Here is a 16515-nt window from a genome sequence, read left to right on the forward strand (position 1 = left end):
TTCCACATATGAGTAAAACCATGTAGTATTTGTCTATCTCTGACTACCAATATATATACCACATCTTTTTTATCCATTCATCAATTGATGGATAGTTAGGTCCTTCCATAATTTGACTCTTATAAATAATGCAGCTGTAAACATAGCGGTGCATGTATCCCTTTGAATTAGTGTTTTTGTATTCTTTTTTTTTTTAAGATTATTTATTTATTTGACAGAGTGAGAGAGCACAAGCAGGGGGAACAGTAGAGGGAGAGGGAGAAGCAGGCTCCCCGCCAAGCAGGGAGCCCGATGCGGGGCTCGATCCCAGGACCCTGAGATCATGACTTGAGCCGAAGGCAGACGCTTAACCATCTGAGCCACCCAGGCGCCCCATGTTTTTGTATTCTTTGGGTAAATATCCAATAGTGTGATTTCATAAGGGTAGATCTATTTTTAATCTTTTTGAGGAATCTCCCTACTGTTTTCTATAGTGACTGTACCAGTTTGCATTCCCACCAACAGTGCAAGAGGGTTGCCTTTTAAAACTCTCATTCCTGGGCACCTGGGTGGCTCAGTCGTTAAGCGTCTGCCTTCGGCTCAGGTCATGATCCCAGGGTCCTGGGATCGAGTCCCACATCAGGCTCCCTGCTCGGCAGGAAGCCTGCTTCTCCCTCTCCCACTCCCCCTGCTTGTGTTCCTGCTCTCGCTCTCTCTCTCTCTGTCAAATAAATAAATAAAAAAAATCTTAAAAAAAAAACCCTCTCATTCCTTGCCAACACTTGTTTCTTGTGTTTTTTATTTTAGCCATTCTGACAGGTGTGAGGTAATATCTTATTGTGTTTTTGATTTGCCTTTCCTTGATGATGAATGATGTTGAGCATCTTTTCATGTGTCTGTTGGCCATCTGTGTGTTTTCTTTGGAGAAATGTGTGTTCATGTCTCCTGCCTGTTTTTAAATTGGATTATTATTTTTTTGGGGGGGTGTTAAGTTGTATAAGTTCTTTATATATTTTGGATACTAGCCCTTTATTGAATATGTCATTTGCAGATATCTTCTCCTATTTGGTAGGGTATCTTTTAGTTTTGATTGTTTCCTTTGCTGTGAAGAAACTTTTTATTTTGATGTAGAACCAATAGTTTATTTTTGCTTTTGTTTTCCTTGCTTCAGGAGGCATATCTAGAAAAATGTTGTTATGGCAGATATCAAAGAAATTACTGCCTGTGCTCTCTTATAGGATTTTTATGGTTTCAGTTCTCACATTCAGGTCTTTAATCTATTTTGTGTATGATGTAAACAAGTGGTCGAGTTTCATTCTTTTGCATGTAGCTGTTCAATCTTCCCAACACCATCTGTAGAAGAGACCAAGGTGTCTTTTGTATATAAGTTTGATCCTCTCCTCCATTAACCATTAAAAATTTTGGCCTCATTCATTAAGCCTAGTTCTCTTGTGTCCTCATAGTTTACTCTCAAAATCGAAGCCATATCAATTCAAAATGATGAGATCTTGTTTGGATTTTGCTGTTTTCTTTTATTTTACATTTTCTGCCTTTAGAGAGGGGAAAATGTGGCTAGGAAAGGAGCCATCTCAGGTAAAAGGAATAGAAGTGCTCTTAGCGTCTGGTCAGGGTTGGAAAGCGTTGGGGTATTTGGGTGTTTTTCTGGGAGAAAGATGTGGAGGGGTGTTGTGTAGGGTTTTGTTTAGTTTTTTTTTTCTTTTACTGGTAGATGTCCACTTTAGTTCATTGAAATTCCTTTAAAGACAGTCTCCCAAAGCCACTGTAATGACATGATTAACAACTGAGATAGCTTAATAGTGATTCTTGTTATCCTTATAGAGAATAATGGTTGTAGCAGGACTACAGTGTATTAGGAGGTGCCTGTAGTTAGTTTGCTGATACAATATTAATGAGTCATTTCACTTAAAGTGTAACTCCCCTAATTGGCTGGCCTTTGTTCAATAACTCTTATTATGTTTGTCTGAAAAAGCCTGTAAGAACTAAATGATTACCACTGATTTTCCTCCAAGGAATAATTCTTGAAAAGTTAAAATTTCAAGTTATGTTTATTCTAGGTCTTTGAACAAGTGTTTCTCAGTTTTTAAAATGTAAACATTTTATGACTGCTCCCTAAAACTTCTAATACAACTTCTGGGAGGGGGCTTCCCCAAACTATTTAGAGAGCTGGTACCTTCTGTGTCTTCCCAAGAAGAAAGAAGATACTGTAAACCTCCACTGTTTTGTAGTCTATGTTACAAAAAAAGGGGGGGGTAATGTGTTTTAATATTTGTCTTCCAAATATAAATATGTATATTCTAATTAATATGCTTTTTCAATCCACTCATTTCTCTCCCTCTTCTTGGAGTTTCTTATAGACACCTCCCACCTGCCCAGGATCCATCCAGTTCACCATTTAAGAATCATTGCTCTAGACTTTGTATTCCTGTTGAGATTGTTTCCACATTTTAAAACATATTTCATTTATTAGAGAGACAGAGATAGTGAGAGAAAGCAGGAGCAGGGAGGAGAGGAGAAGCAGGCTCCCCGCTAAGCAGGGAGCCCGATGTGTGGCTCGATCCCAGGACCCTAGGATCACAACCTGAGCCGAAGGGAGATGCTTAACCGACTGAGCCACCCAGGCACCCCTATTTCCACATTTAATTAAAAACATGCCTATACAAAAAAAACAATGGTCCAATAAATATTCTTTTGTATATATTCACAGGTCAAAAAGGATCAGCCTCTCATATAGAGTACGTTTTTTTTTTCCAAAGGTATATTAGTAGCTGTCCATCTGTTAGACCTTCCAACCACACAGACTCTTAAGACAAGCTTGAGAATTCTGTTCTTGCACCACAGAAGTCAAGGGGAAGGCTTACCTTATACTCCACAATGTTGTCCTTGTCTTTTAGAGGTAACCATCTTTAAATCAAGACAAAAAGGTAGTTCTGTAATCAAAAATGTAAAATTATCCTAAGGCTGTGTTTCTCAAATTGTAGGTCCAGACTCATTGGGAAGTCATGAAATCATCTGAGAGAGTCACTATCAGGACTGTTTTAATGAAATGGGATAAAAAGTATAGAAAATATCAGGAACATCACGTGTAGTAAAAGTAGGACTGTTTCACAAAACTTTGGGTTCAGGTCTAGATCTACGAACACATGTTTATAACTTTGTATATACAGCTATATTTCTTGCTATGGATCACAGTAAAAAAAAATTTGATGGGGCACCTGGGTGGCTCACTTGATTTCAGCTCAGGTCATGATCTCAAGGTTGTGAGATTGAGCCCCATATTGGGCTCTGTGCTGGGTGTAGAGCCTGCTTAAGATTCTTGAGAGAGAGAGTGGGAAGGGCAGAGGGAGAGGGAGAGAGAATCCTAAGCAGACCCCATGCTGAGCACACGATGGGGGGGTTCTCAATCCCAGGACCCCGAGATCATGACCTGAGATGAAACCAGGAGTCAGATGCTTAACCAACTGCACCACCCAGGTACCCCAATATTCTGCCATTTTTATATCATTTATACTTTCACCTATTCCCTACCACCTCATTCTATCATCATCATCATCATTAATATATGGTTATTTTTGGTAATATTTACATACATTGAAGTGTACAATTTTTAGCTGTATACTTTTGACAAAAGGATATTACAGTATAGAACATTTCCAACACCCCAGAAAGTTCCCTTGTATCCTTTTTCAGTCAATTCCTAACCTATAAGAAATAATAACTGTTTTGATTTTTTTCACCTTAGTTTTTCCTTCTCTAGTTAGTGTGTTCTTTTTTGTTATTGCTGAATAGTAATCCATTGTGTGAATGTAACACTAGGTTTTCATTTTTTACTATTGTAAATAAAGCTGCTATGAACATGCCTATACAAAAAAAAACAACAACATTCTCTCTCTCCCCCTCTCCTTCTGCCCCCTCCCCCACTTGTGCAGGCTCTCTCTCCAAAAAAAAAGTAAAAAAAAAATCTGAAAGACTTACCACGAAAGTTTTCTGAGAAAAAATGTGGCCTTGGAAATAATAATTGACCACAAGGAAGGTCCACAGTGAAGGATTGTGTGTCAGGGTTTTTTAAAAAAGATTTTATTTATTTATTTGAGAGAGAGAGCAAGTGGGGGGAGGGGCAGAGGGAGAGGGACAGAGAATCCCAAGCAGACTCCACGATGAGCAAGGAGCCCATCATGGGGCTCAATCCTAGGACCCTGTGATCGTGACCTGAGCCAAAACCAAGAGTTAGCGGCTCAAAAGACTGAGCCACCCAGGCTCCCCTCAGTTTTTTTTTTTTTTAATTAATTTGTTTTAGAGAAAGAGAGAGAGAACACACATGAGAGAGCACAGGGGGGAGGGGCAGAGGGAGAGAGTCTCAAGCAGACTGCACACTGAGCAGGAGCCTGACTGGGAATTTGATCTCACGACCCCGAGATCATGACCTGAGCTGAAACCAATTACATGCTTAATGACTGCACCATCCAGGTACCCCACCCTTGCTTTTTTTTTCTTTTAAGATTTATTTATTTGAGAAAGAGTATGCGTGATAGCACAGGGGGGAGGGGCAGAGCAGATTTTTAAATTTTTTTGTGTATCGTTGACACACAATGTTATGTTTCCAGTGTACAACACAGTGATTCAACAAGTTTATGCCATGTTCACCACAAGTGTAGCTACCACCTGTCCACATACATCACTATTACAGTATCATTGACTATATTCTTTATGCTGTATCTCCCACTCCCTTCACCCATTTTGCCCAACAACCCCACCTCCTCCCCTTGGGAAACCAACAATTTGTTCTCTGTATTTATAGGTCTGATTCTGCTTTTTTGTTTATTCATTTTTTTATTCCACATATTAGTGAAATCATATGGCATTTGTCTTAGTCTGCATTATTTCACTTAGCATATACCCTCTAGGTCCATTCATTATCTCAAATGGCATGATCTAATCCTTTTTATGGCTGCATAATATTCCGTTATATATATAAGGGATGTGTGTGTGTGTCTTCTGCACCTTCCTTGTTCATTCATCTATTGATAGACATTTAGGTTGCTTCCATATCTTGGCTATTGGAAATAGGCTGCAGTAAACAAAGGGGTACATATATCTTTTTGAATTAATGTTTTCATTTTCTTTGGGTAAATACACAATAATGGAATTATTGGATGTTATGGTATCTCTATTTTTAATTTTTGAGGAACTTCCCTACTGTTTTCCACAGTGGTTGTACCAGTTTATGTTCCAGGTTGTATGTCAGTTTCACATTCTCCTTCCCTGGTGTGGTGTGCCTGTTCCCCTCATGGGGACCTGCTTTCCCACCTAACCATAGAGCACAGCTGGTGCTCATGAGGCATGTGGACAGTGTCTGGAAAGTATAGACCCAGCTTCTTACTTCCATAAACTCCTAGGTGAATAGCCTTAAAAATGTTTACACATATACACACAGTCCTCCCCTGCCCCATAGCTGGATACACCCTGGCTGGATGCTCCAATTAAGTCCATGGACTTTTTAAAGAACTTGGAAAAAAAAGTATGAGTATGCTAGATGTTATGACAGAAAGGGAACTCTGTGATTTCTCTGTTCTAGTACTCACTGATAGATAGGGAAACTGAAATCTGAAGTGGTAAAACTTTGTCTTCTGGATCACAGAGTGCTATATGTAAAACTAAAAGAAGCCACCTTGTTGCCAACTCTGGTATTTTTAAATTATATAAAAAAGTATGTAATTAATTTGCAATGTAAAAAAATTAGAAAATACAGATTAACAAAAGATGAAAAATAGAAACATATATATATTTTTTCTTTCAAGAATGAGATTATGAGAAAATCTATATGATCTTGGGTTTGATGATGACTTCTTAGATGCATCACCAAAAGCACAACCTATGAAAAAAAATTAAGTTGGACTTCATTAAAACTAAAAACTTCTTTCCAAAAGACACTACTAAGAGAATGAAAAAACAAGCCACACTTGGAGAAAATCTGTGCAAAACACATACCTGATAGAGGACTGGTATCCAAAATATACAAAAAATTATTAAAACTCAACAATAAGAAAATAACCCAATTTACAAATGGACAAAAGACCTGAACCCTTCATCAAAAAAGATACAGAAAGATATTCAAATAAAAAATCTTAAAAAAAAAAAAAAGTAAAGAAGGGCGCCTGGGTGGCTCAGTTGGTTAAGCGACTGCCTTCGGCTCAGGTCATGATCCTGGAGTCCCGGGATCGAGTCCCGCATCGGGCTCCCTGCTCAGCAGGGGGTCTGCTTCTCCCTCTGCCCTCTTCCTTCTCGTGCTCTCTGTCTCTCATTCTCTCTCTCTCAAATAAATAAATAAAAAATCTTTAAAAAAAAAAAGTAAAAAAGATACAGAAAGATATTCAACATGTCATTAGAGAATTAAAAATTAAAACCACTATGAGATACCACTACACACCTATTAGAATGGCCAAAATCCAGAACACTGACAATAGTGAATGCGGTAAGGATGTGGAGCAGTAAGAACTCTTATTCATTGCTGGTGAAAAGGCAAAATGCTGCTGTGGAAAACAATTTGGTGGCAGTTTCTCTAAAAGTTAAACACAGAATTACCATGTGATTTGACAATTCCACTTCTAGGTACATATCCAAAGAAATAGAAAGCAGGGACTCAAGCAGATACTCGCACACCAATGCTCCTAGCAGCATTTCTCACAGTAGCTAAAAGTGGAAACAATCCAAGTGTCCATCAATGGGTAAATGGATAAAAAAAAATGTAATATGTACATAAAGTGGAATATTTAGCAATAAAAATAAATTAAATACTGATACATCTACAATATAGATGAATGAACACATTATGTTATGTCAGACGCAAATAAGCCAGACACAAAAGGAGAGATATTACATGATTCCTCTTATATGAAGTACCTAAAATAAGGAAATTTATAGAGACAGAAAATAGAAGTTACCAGGCGCTGGGGTAGGGTGGGGTTTGGGGGTTATTGTTTAATGAGTATAGAATTTCTGTTTGGGTTGATGAAAAAGTTTTAGAAATAGTGATGATGGTTATACAACACTGTGAATGTACTTAATGCTACTAAATTATACACTTAAAAATGGTTAAAAGAGTAAATTTCATGTTATGTATATTTTATCACAATTTAAAAAAAAGGATGAGTGGCTGCCAAGGATTTGGGGGAAGGGAAAAAGGAATGATTAGGTGGAACACAGGGAATTCTTAGGGTACAGAAACTATTCTGTATGGTACCCTAATGGTGGATATATATCATTATACATTGGTCAAAACCCATAGCATGTATAACACAAAGAATGAATCCTAATGTAAACAATGAACCTTGGTTAATAATAATGAATCAATACTGGCTCATCTATTTTTAATAAATATACCACACTAAATGCAAGATGTTTTTTTTTTTTTTAAAGATTTTATTTATTTATTTGACAGAGAGAGCGAGAGAGCACAAGCAGGGGGAACAGTAGAGGGAGAGGGAGAAGCAGGCTCCCCGCCAAGCAGGGAGCCCGATGCGGGGCTCAATCCCAGGACCCTGAGATCATGACCTGAGCTGAAGGCAGACGCTTAACGACTGAGCCACCCAGGCGCCCTGCAAGATGTTAAAAGAGGGGAAACTGTATGTGGCCAAGGGTGGGAAGAGGTGTATGGGAATTCCCTGTACTTGCTGCTCAATATTTCTGCAAACCTAAAACTGCTCTAAAAAGAAAATCTATTAATATTTTTAAAATGAGACTGTAATATGATTATTTTTGTAACTTGCTTTTTTCACTACTATGTTCATATTTACTATCATCCTTCCAGGGATTCAGCCTGGACAGTGAAAGGCAAGTATAGGGTGGTGATGGGAAGTTAGGCCAAAACAGAGATAAGGCTGTGGAAAGGAGGATGAGATTCAGAGGATGTGGGAATTTAGGAGCAGGGGATATTTTACCCAAAGACCTACAGAGTAGAGAACTAGAATTTTGAGCAGATGAGCAAAGATAACTGAGCCCTTGAATCTAAGGATCTCCAACAGGTTAGGAATTTGAGTAGGGCAGGGAGTTTCAACTCATGTTCATGGAATCCTGGTCCCCTGCTGGCAAGAGGTTGGCATGACAGAATTGAGCAAGAGCAAGGAAATAAAAGTCTCACACACTTAACTCCTGTGCTCAGAATATTCTATGACCTCGCTGCCATAGCGGAATGAGCAGGAAAAAAGTCTAGCAGTTATGGTCAGCTGTTTGAAATTTCCGTGATAGAAATCTACTGGGGGCAGGTAGGAGCCTGTGGGGGACCATGGGAAGGGCCTGTTCCACCTAAGCCAGGATGTGTGCACATTAACCTTGGCTTTTCACCTGATGATGCTGTGACCCTTCTGAGTCACATTCCTTCTCCTGGGCATCCTCCTACATGGCTCTCTGCCCAACTCCCACCAGGCAGGGAGGATGTGCCTGTCACAAGACCTCCTATGATCTCGGGGATGCTTTAGGAAAACACGTGGAGGGTGTTGGCTCAGCAAGCTTGGGCCTTTGGCCTCCTCACCCTGAGGGTCACAACAGCGGCTGGGCCCCCATCCGTTAGGCAGAGAATCATCATTCAGAGGAGGGACACATTGATGCTTCTTCCCATCCTGGGTTTTCTGCATCTTGCTAGCAGTGGACACATTGGGTCCTATCAGTGGAAGAGAGTCCTGCCACCACCTCTTGGTTTACCGGGATACTGAGTCATCCAGGATTTCCTTACCAATCAGTGGAGCAGGAGTGTCCCATAGTCCCCCATACCACATCATAGGGAGATTACAGCACTTCCTGCATTTCCTTTAGCTCTTGGCTCCTGTGTGGTAGGTCAGAAGGTGGGAATGCAGAGGTGGGGAATGCAGAGGTGCCACCTTCTGAGAGATACAAGGTGTCCAAAACAGGGATCCATACCTTCCAGTGAGGGCAGCCTCTGTCTTTCTGCCAGGTCTGGCATGTGTGATTCTGTGGTAGATCTAGGGGGACAGGGAATCAGGAGTTCACTTTTAAGATGAATATTGGACATCCATGTGTTTATTTTGATTAGGCAATTTGGGCATGTGAGACTGTCTACCCAGGAGATCATGATCTGCATAGAGGCAAGGCCTGTGTCTTGGTGACTGTTATGTCTGCCATAGTTCCTGGAAGACAGTAAGTACTCAAATATTTTAATTGTTGAATGTAAGATGCCTTTCAAGGTCATTTTTATTGTGACACCTTTATGTGACCCCAGGGTTCTCCTTATCAGCTGAGTACCTCCTCCTGGGACAGGATCCCATATACCATAGCACTCATCACACCGATTTAATAATTTTTCTGTCTCCCTAGCCTAGTCTCATGGTTTGTGGTTTTAAATACATCTATCTATCTATCTAGCTATCATCTATCTTCTTCTTCATCATCATCATCATCACCTATGTATATCTATTTATCTAGTTGTCTATCTGTCTGCCTAAAGCCTAGGCCCTTCCATGAACTCCAGGGTCATATGCTCAAATTGTCTAATCAATATATACACTTGAATGTCCAGTATCTATCTCTGTGTGAAAGTGAACTCCTAATTTAACATAATTTTTAAAAATAAATTTAAAAAAAAGTGGACTCCTGATTACCACTCCCCCTTTCCAATACACATATCATTCTACTCCAGTCCTAGCATTTCTCACATCAGTTAATGGTAACTCCCTATTGCCAGAAGTTTGGGCCAAAAACATTGGTGTTATCCTTGATTTTTTATTTTTTCTAACTGTCCACATCCAATCTATCAGTAAATGGATATCAGTATCCTATTGTCTCTACTTCAAAATGATTCCAGCATCTAAACACTTCTGGTCTCCTCTGCTGCTAAGATTACTGGAATAATCTCATGACTAATCAATCTCCTTGCTTCTATCCAAGTCTATACCCTCAACACTGCTGTTAGCAACTCAGCCTAGGTGATCATTTTAAAACATAAGGCAGATTTAAGCAGATCCTCTAACAGCAACTTCCATTTACTCAAAAAGTCAAAGTCTTTGCAATGACCTTCCAGGCCTTACCCCATTTGGCCCCTTTACAGCTCTGATTTGTCCTCCATTACTTTCCCGCTTAATGATTACTCTGCTTTGGGCTCACTGTCCTTCTTCCTTGGAATAGCTCAGGCATGCTCCAGCCTCCAGACCATGTTTCTGACATGAAAGTTGCTCAGTTATCCATGTCTGACATGAAATTTCCTCAGTTACCTATGTGATTTACTCTCTAATCTCTCTCTAGTCCATGCTCACATTTTTTAAAATTTTATTTATTTATTTGACAGAGAGAGAGAGCACAAGCAGGGGGAGCAGCAGGCAGAGGGAGAAGCAGGCTCCCCGCCGAGCAAGGAGCCTGATGAGGGACTCGATCCCAGGACCCTGGATCATAACCGGAGCTGAAGGCAGATGCTTAACTGACTGAGCCACCCAGGCATCCCACATGCCCACATTTTGGGGGGAAAAAAAAGATTTTATGTATTTATTTGTCAGAGAGAGAGAGAGCACAAGCAGGGGGAGCTGCAGGCAAAGAGGGAAGCAAACTCGCCACCAAGCAAGGAGCCCGACACAGGGCTCAATCCCAGGACCCCAAGATCATGACCTGAGCCAAAGGCAGACGCTTAACTGACTGAGCCACCCAGGCACCCTCATGCCCACATTTTTAGTGAGACCTGCCCTGAACTCCCTATTTAAAACTGCACCCCACCTAAATCTTCCCCAAACTTCTTACCTTTTATATATTTGGTCTTCTTCTACATACTGTATTTTTTACTTATGCTTTTTTTTTTTTTAAGATTTTATTTGTTTATTTGACAGAGACACAGCGAGAGAGGGAACACAAGCAGGGGGAGTGGGAGAGGGAGAAGCAGGCTTCCCGCGGAGCAGGGAGCCCGATGGCGGGCTCGATCCCAGGACCCTGGGATTGTGACCTGAGCCAAAGTCAGATGCTTAACGACTGAGCCACCCAGGCACCCCTACTTACGCTGCTTTTATCTCCCTCCCTAGTGTACCATCAACGTAAGCTCATTAAAGACAGATTGTTTTTTCCTCTTTTGTTCATTGCTGTATACTCAGTGCTTATACAAGTGTGTGGCATATAGTAGACGCTCAGTATTAGTTGAAGGAATGAAAAAAATGCATGGGTGAATGCCATCCATTCTCTAGTTTGGCAATCTCATTCTGATCCCTCAAATATTTTAATATGCTTTTGATTATCATAGGTACTTCTCCAGCAAGTTACTGTTCTCTTACATGGCATACCCATTTGCTTGACACCATACATTTGCTCAGTTTGTACTTTCAGCCTGGGGAAACCCAGAGATTCCCCACTTCCTTCCTGGACAACTTCTTATCCTTTGAAATTCAGTCTACATATCACCTCTTCTGGGAAAATTTTCATGAACCCCCTCCCCCTACCAAATTAGGTTAAGTGCCCTGTGTGTATTTCCCCTACATCCTCTAATTAGTCCTTATCACAGTGCTTTTAGTAACTTTCTATTTGACAGTCTACTCCATGCTTCCATAAGCTCAATGGAGGAAGGCCTGGTTTTGTTCACCATTGTGTTCCTAGTGTCTGGCATAGTACCTGGCACATAGTAGTTGAATATTTGAACTGTTGAATATAAGACTCAGGTCAAAGTCATTTTTATTGTGATCTTTTTGGGAACCTTCTCTTTACCTGATCTTCGTTCTAGGAGGCATTTATCCCATGCAACTGAAAGGCAATGGGGGTCAAACTGGCAACAGGCTACAGCAGACTCCCAGATGGGTTAGCCCTTCTAAAGATCTAATCAATAACAACAGGGTGCAGAGAGGGGAGATTCTATCATTTGCTTCTGACACATGTCACATTATCTGTGTTCTTTTGTGTTTATCAAGGATGAGCATTGTGACACTCCTGTAAAAAACTTCCCTTCAGACTGTGGGCATATATAGAAGTTATTGGTGAATTGTGCCTATGGACCCAAAATGCACTAGATTCCTGGCTGCTACTTCTTATACTATCATCATGCCCCATTGTTCCTCTAGGGCCCATAGATGCCACGGGAAGACATGATAGAATTCAAGCCTGGTGCACCCTCAGTGCACCTTGGACAAGGGTCTTCCTTCTTTGCTCAAGTCCCCCTATCCACAATTCAGGGTGGGACTGAAAGAATTGTGTGGAAAATGCTGATCTATTTGAAATATGAGTTTAAGCTCCTATATTACATGGGAAGTATTATCTACCTTCTCTACTCTCTACATCACATACAACCTTGAAAATAAGGAGGCACAAACAGGTGGTTCTTTGCTTAGAGGTATAGAGTATATTTGGAGAGGGTCCTGCCTCACCTGCACATTAACGGAAAGGATGACATCCTTTTTCATGGGCATGCAGAGGATTGGGAACCTACGAACTCCTTTTTCCTGGACTGGGTATTCTCTTTGTGTAGACCAGTGCCTTCTGCTGAGGTGAGAGCTGAGACGTGGGATGGATTTTCTGGCTGAGTGGCACAAATCAGCTGAGGACAGTGCTTGGAGCTGTCATGGGAAAGGCACAGGAACCAGGAGCGTCTGGGCGGAAGGGATTGTTGCTTGAGTTCATTGTCCAGAGACTGGGGGGCATCAAAGAAGGTCATGCCCTCCTCCTCCGTTTTCTTCTCCAACTTGGCTCCTGTCACAGGGTGTTTGGTGGGGGGTGGAGTCTTCTCAACCTTTTTTGTCATGGTTTTGGGCACTGTCTCATCCTTAGAGAGGAGAATGGATTCTTTATGCCCTTGACCTTTCATCTCGGGGTTAATCCGGTGTGGAAAGTGCTTCACCTTATTTCCTAAGCCAGCTTCTGCAGCTTCTGGAAGAATGGGATCTTGTGAATTTGGGCTGCTTTTAATAGACCCTGCAGCTCTTGACCCTAGAAAGTGTGGCCCTATAAATTTTGGCCCTGCAAAGTTTGGATCTCAAAAAATGTGGTCAGTTTCAATGCTGGACTTACAATTTGGCCCAGCAAATAATGGCCCAGTCAGTTGGTCATGTAAGGTCTGGCCCATTAAGCTCTGGCAACTCCACAGTTTTGGCATTCTGAGGAATCCTTGTTTGGGTGAGATCATTCAGCTTGCTTTAACAACCTTACAGACCATTCTCATCTGGCCTTTTGACTCAAGGAGTCCTAGGGGAAACTCTAGGAACTCAAAGTGAAGGAGAAACTGGTGAAGGTGCTGATAGGGATCAGTCAGCTGAGGGGATGGAAATGGTGGCTCTGCAGATCCAGATAGATCCTTGCTAGTTCCAACTCACTCAAGGCAACCATCTTGACCTAACAAATTATACTTGAGAAAGATCCTGGAGATACATTTGGGAAGTCAGGGGTGCTAAGGGTTCTATTTATGAGTCCCTCCTGGCCTCTGAACCTCAACAGAGTAGATGTTCTCTCCGGCTAGGGAGAGCTTCAAAGCAGCACCCCCTTGTCTGTGATTCTCTGTTGCTTTAAGTCTTCCTGGGTCCTCTGTTTTCTCTGCTGGGGTAGGGAGTTGTCCTCACCTTTGCAGGGGATAAGGGTTCCAGGGCTCCTCCAGGTTGAGCTTGTTCACACTGGTTTCCAGATGAATACAAAGCACCTGGGACCCTGTTGTGTCCCCAGTGGGTTGTGAGATCTTGGAGGCCCGGTGGGACTAACTTGCCTTTGGTTCTCCTGCACTGCCTTAGTTTAACTACAAGCTGTTCTTTTAGGTGGAGCATTCTAGAGCACATGGGATGATACCTGGTGGGATGGATAGATCCTGGAGCAATGTTTCTCCTTGGTTGTTTAGACTCCAAAAGGAGTTCTAGGCACAGATATTCCTTGGGACATCCACAACTTGTTCCTGGACTCCTTTGTCTTTATAAGACTTCCCAAATGTATCTCCAGGAATTTCTTTTTCAGGTAAAAATTTAGTTTGGCCAAGATGGGTATCTTGAGTGAACAGGGGCCAGCAGGATGTCTGGCTCTCTAGAGGCACCATCTCCATTCACCTATACTTCAACCTGGAATGCTTATGCACTGTCTGCACAAGTCTCATTGGCATCTTGAAAGCTGGCCCAGGACTTACACATTGGTGTTTAGATGATATTAAGCCATAGGTTCTACTGGCCCCCAACAGGCCCAGACACGTCATGTGATTGGCTAGTGATTGGCTAGTGATTGCCAGGGCCATGGCTTTGGAGAAAGCCACCTAATAAAAAGCTGGCAGCCCTGACAGGAAGGCCAAAACTTGTCTACAGTTTCTCAATGGCTCCTTGGGAAGAGACCCAGGCAGGTGCTGATCAGGATGATCAGTGACAGCATCAGGTGAGGCTTGTTGCTGCTGGTCAAGGCCTATCAGTATTGAGGATGTAGCTTCCTGATCCATGTAGGGGCTAACAGCTGCCTCCACATCTAGGGACTTACTTTCTGGGCACAAGAGAACCAAGCTGTTGCCAGGGCACTTGGAATGCTGTAGACCCAATGATTTCTAGTCCCAACAGCTACAAATGTGAACAGGAACAATGCCCTAGCAATTTTTACCACACCTGTAGTCACTGTAGCTCTGCAACATTGCCTTAGCTGGGCAAGCAACTGTGGACTGGCCCTGCTCCCACAGTGGATCAGAACAGGTCACTATCCCCACTGGCCTCTAGGTCTACAAGCTAGGGGACACTCACACTGGTCAGTGTGCTGCTCTGGGGCAAGGGCTGCTGGTGAGGAGGGGACAGGAGCAACTGTTTGGACTGCTGGATCTTCTGGGGCAGGCCCTTGCAATAGTGAATCAATTTGCTAAATCAACCACTTCTGAAAGTAGAACTCAAGCAGCTCTGGGCATGTTCCAGGGAAACACCACCTCCCTCTTAAAGACTGAAATGGGCTTCTCCTAGCAGGTAGGCCCCTAGGGACAGGCAGAAACATGTCTCAGGGCTTCGTTTTATATGATTCTCTGCATCTACAGAGATCACTGGGCAACAGCTGGCAAGCCCCACTGAAGATGTGGCTGCCTTTGCAGCTGGTGCCACTCTAAGGCTTCACCCTTGGACAGAGGAGGAAGTGGGATATTGATATGGGTTCGTTGTTAGTCAGAGGGAGAAGCCCAAATTTGGGGATGTGGAAAGAAGATGGGGCTAACTTAGGTGGGGGAAATTTTAGACAGTACAGAGATCAAGAAGAAATTATTGAAGAAAAAGGGACTGGGCTCCCGTTTTGTGGAGAGATCTTTGGGCAGACTGAGGACTCATTGTGCAGAAAAGAGGAATCATAGAAAGGTAGCTATGTTTCTGCTGCAGATAGCACACTGAGGCATCAGTGGGTCCTCCAGGCAATGGATAGAGACCACTTAGAAACGAAACGTAGTAGAGGGTAGAGCCAGAGCCATGGAGTTTGGGATTTGCTTGCAGTGTCTTTGCTCTGGTTTCAGAGTGGATCCTTCTATAACCCAGAAAGTTTGGGCAGACTGGCTCAACTCTCATGAACTCAGGTCAGGAAGATAGACCATATTTTCAACAGAGGCCTTAGAGGTAGCATTATGATGAAAGAAATGGTTGGGTTTTTTCTCCCAGGCTTGGAAAATATTTGGGGCTATGTGTTATAAGCTGTCATAAGAACTCTTCTAAAGATCTTGGGAGCCCTCAGGTATAGAAATGCATGCATTTATATACATGTACTTAAGGATACCTCAGGGCTTTGGGGAAATAGGAACATGCAAGGCAATGGGGTGTTTTAGGTTCACGAGTTCTGAATTCAGGGAAAGAAAGACAATCAGATATTCAAGGGCAGCTTACCTTGTTTCTCCAGCACACATTCAGAGTGGCTCTTCCTCTTGTCCTGCTGATTCACAGGAATCCTAGGCTCCTCACTTGAAGAAGAAAGAACTCCTACATCCCTGGACACATCTGGCACTTGAAATCCCTTCCTTCGCGGAAGGTGTTCAGCCTGCTGATCTTGGATGCTGAGATTGGTTGACTGGGCAGCTGACTGTGTTAAGGATTTCTGATCCGTTAATTGTAACTTTGTGGGGGTTACAGATGGAAGTGAAAGATCTTTGGAGTGCAGGGAACCCTGACTCTGCTCCAAAGAGAGACTAGACATGGAAAAAATCTCTAGGCAAGAGGAGCCCTGCGATGGCCCCGATGAAGGTGGAGAGATCAGGGTGTTCTCACCCACCAGCAACTGCTGAATCTCCAGAGCCACAGCATTGCAGATGGGGCAGGTAGGATCTGCACACAGGAGCCGCCTCACACTTCCCTCCTTAGGAAGCCAGCCCTGGCTGGGAAGGGAAGATGGCAACAGTTACTGATGGAGTGACACCTGCCTCTTTTTGTTGGTTTTGTTATGCTTTTTTAAGTAGGCTCCACACCTAGCATGGAGCCCAATGCGGGGCTTTTTTTTTTTAAATGTTATGTTAGTCTCCACACAGTACATCATTAGTTTTTGATATACTTCCTAAAGCAGGGCTTGAACTCACAACCCTGAGATCAAGACTTGAGCTGAGATCAAGAGTGGGATGCTTAACCAACTGAGCCACCCAGG

The 16515-nt window shown here is 42.4% G+C and overlaps 1 protein-coding gene across 1 annotated transcript; it reads right to left on the reverse strand.

Annotated features, from left to right (window-relative positions):
* Positions 1-2858: 2858 nt before the first annotated feature.
* Positions 2859-16252, reverse strand: LOC123323664 (protein FAM205C-like; the record flags this gene model as incomplete). The annotated part of the gene is made up of 4 exons (XM_044912112.1): positions 2859-2901; positions 8911-8972; positions 12398-12834; positions 15768-16252. Coding segments are annotated over 4 exons (1027 nt in total), but the record flags the coding sequence as incomplete, so codon positions are not given.
* Between the last annotated feature and the right edge of the window lie 263 nt (positions 16253-16515).

The sequence above is a fragment of the Neomonachus schauinslandi genome, unplaced genomic scaffold (assembly GCF_002201575.2).
Source record: "Neomonachus schauinslandi unplaced genomic scaffold, ASM220157v2 HiC_scaffold_155, whole genome shotgun sequence".
In the NCBI taxonomy this organism is placed as follows: domain Eukaryota; kingdom Metazoa; phylum Chordata; class Mammalia; order Carnivora; family Phocidae; genus Neomonachus; species Neomonachus schauinslandi.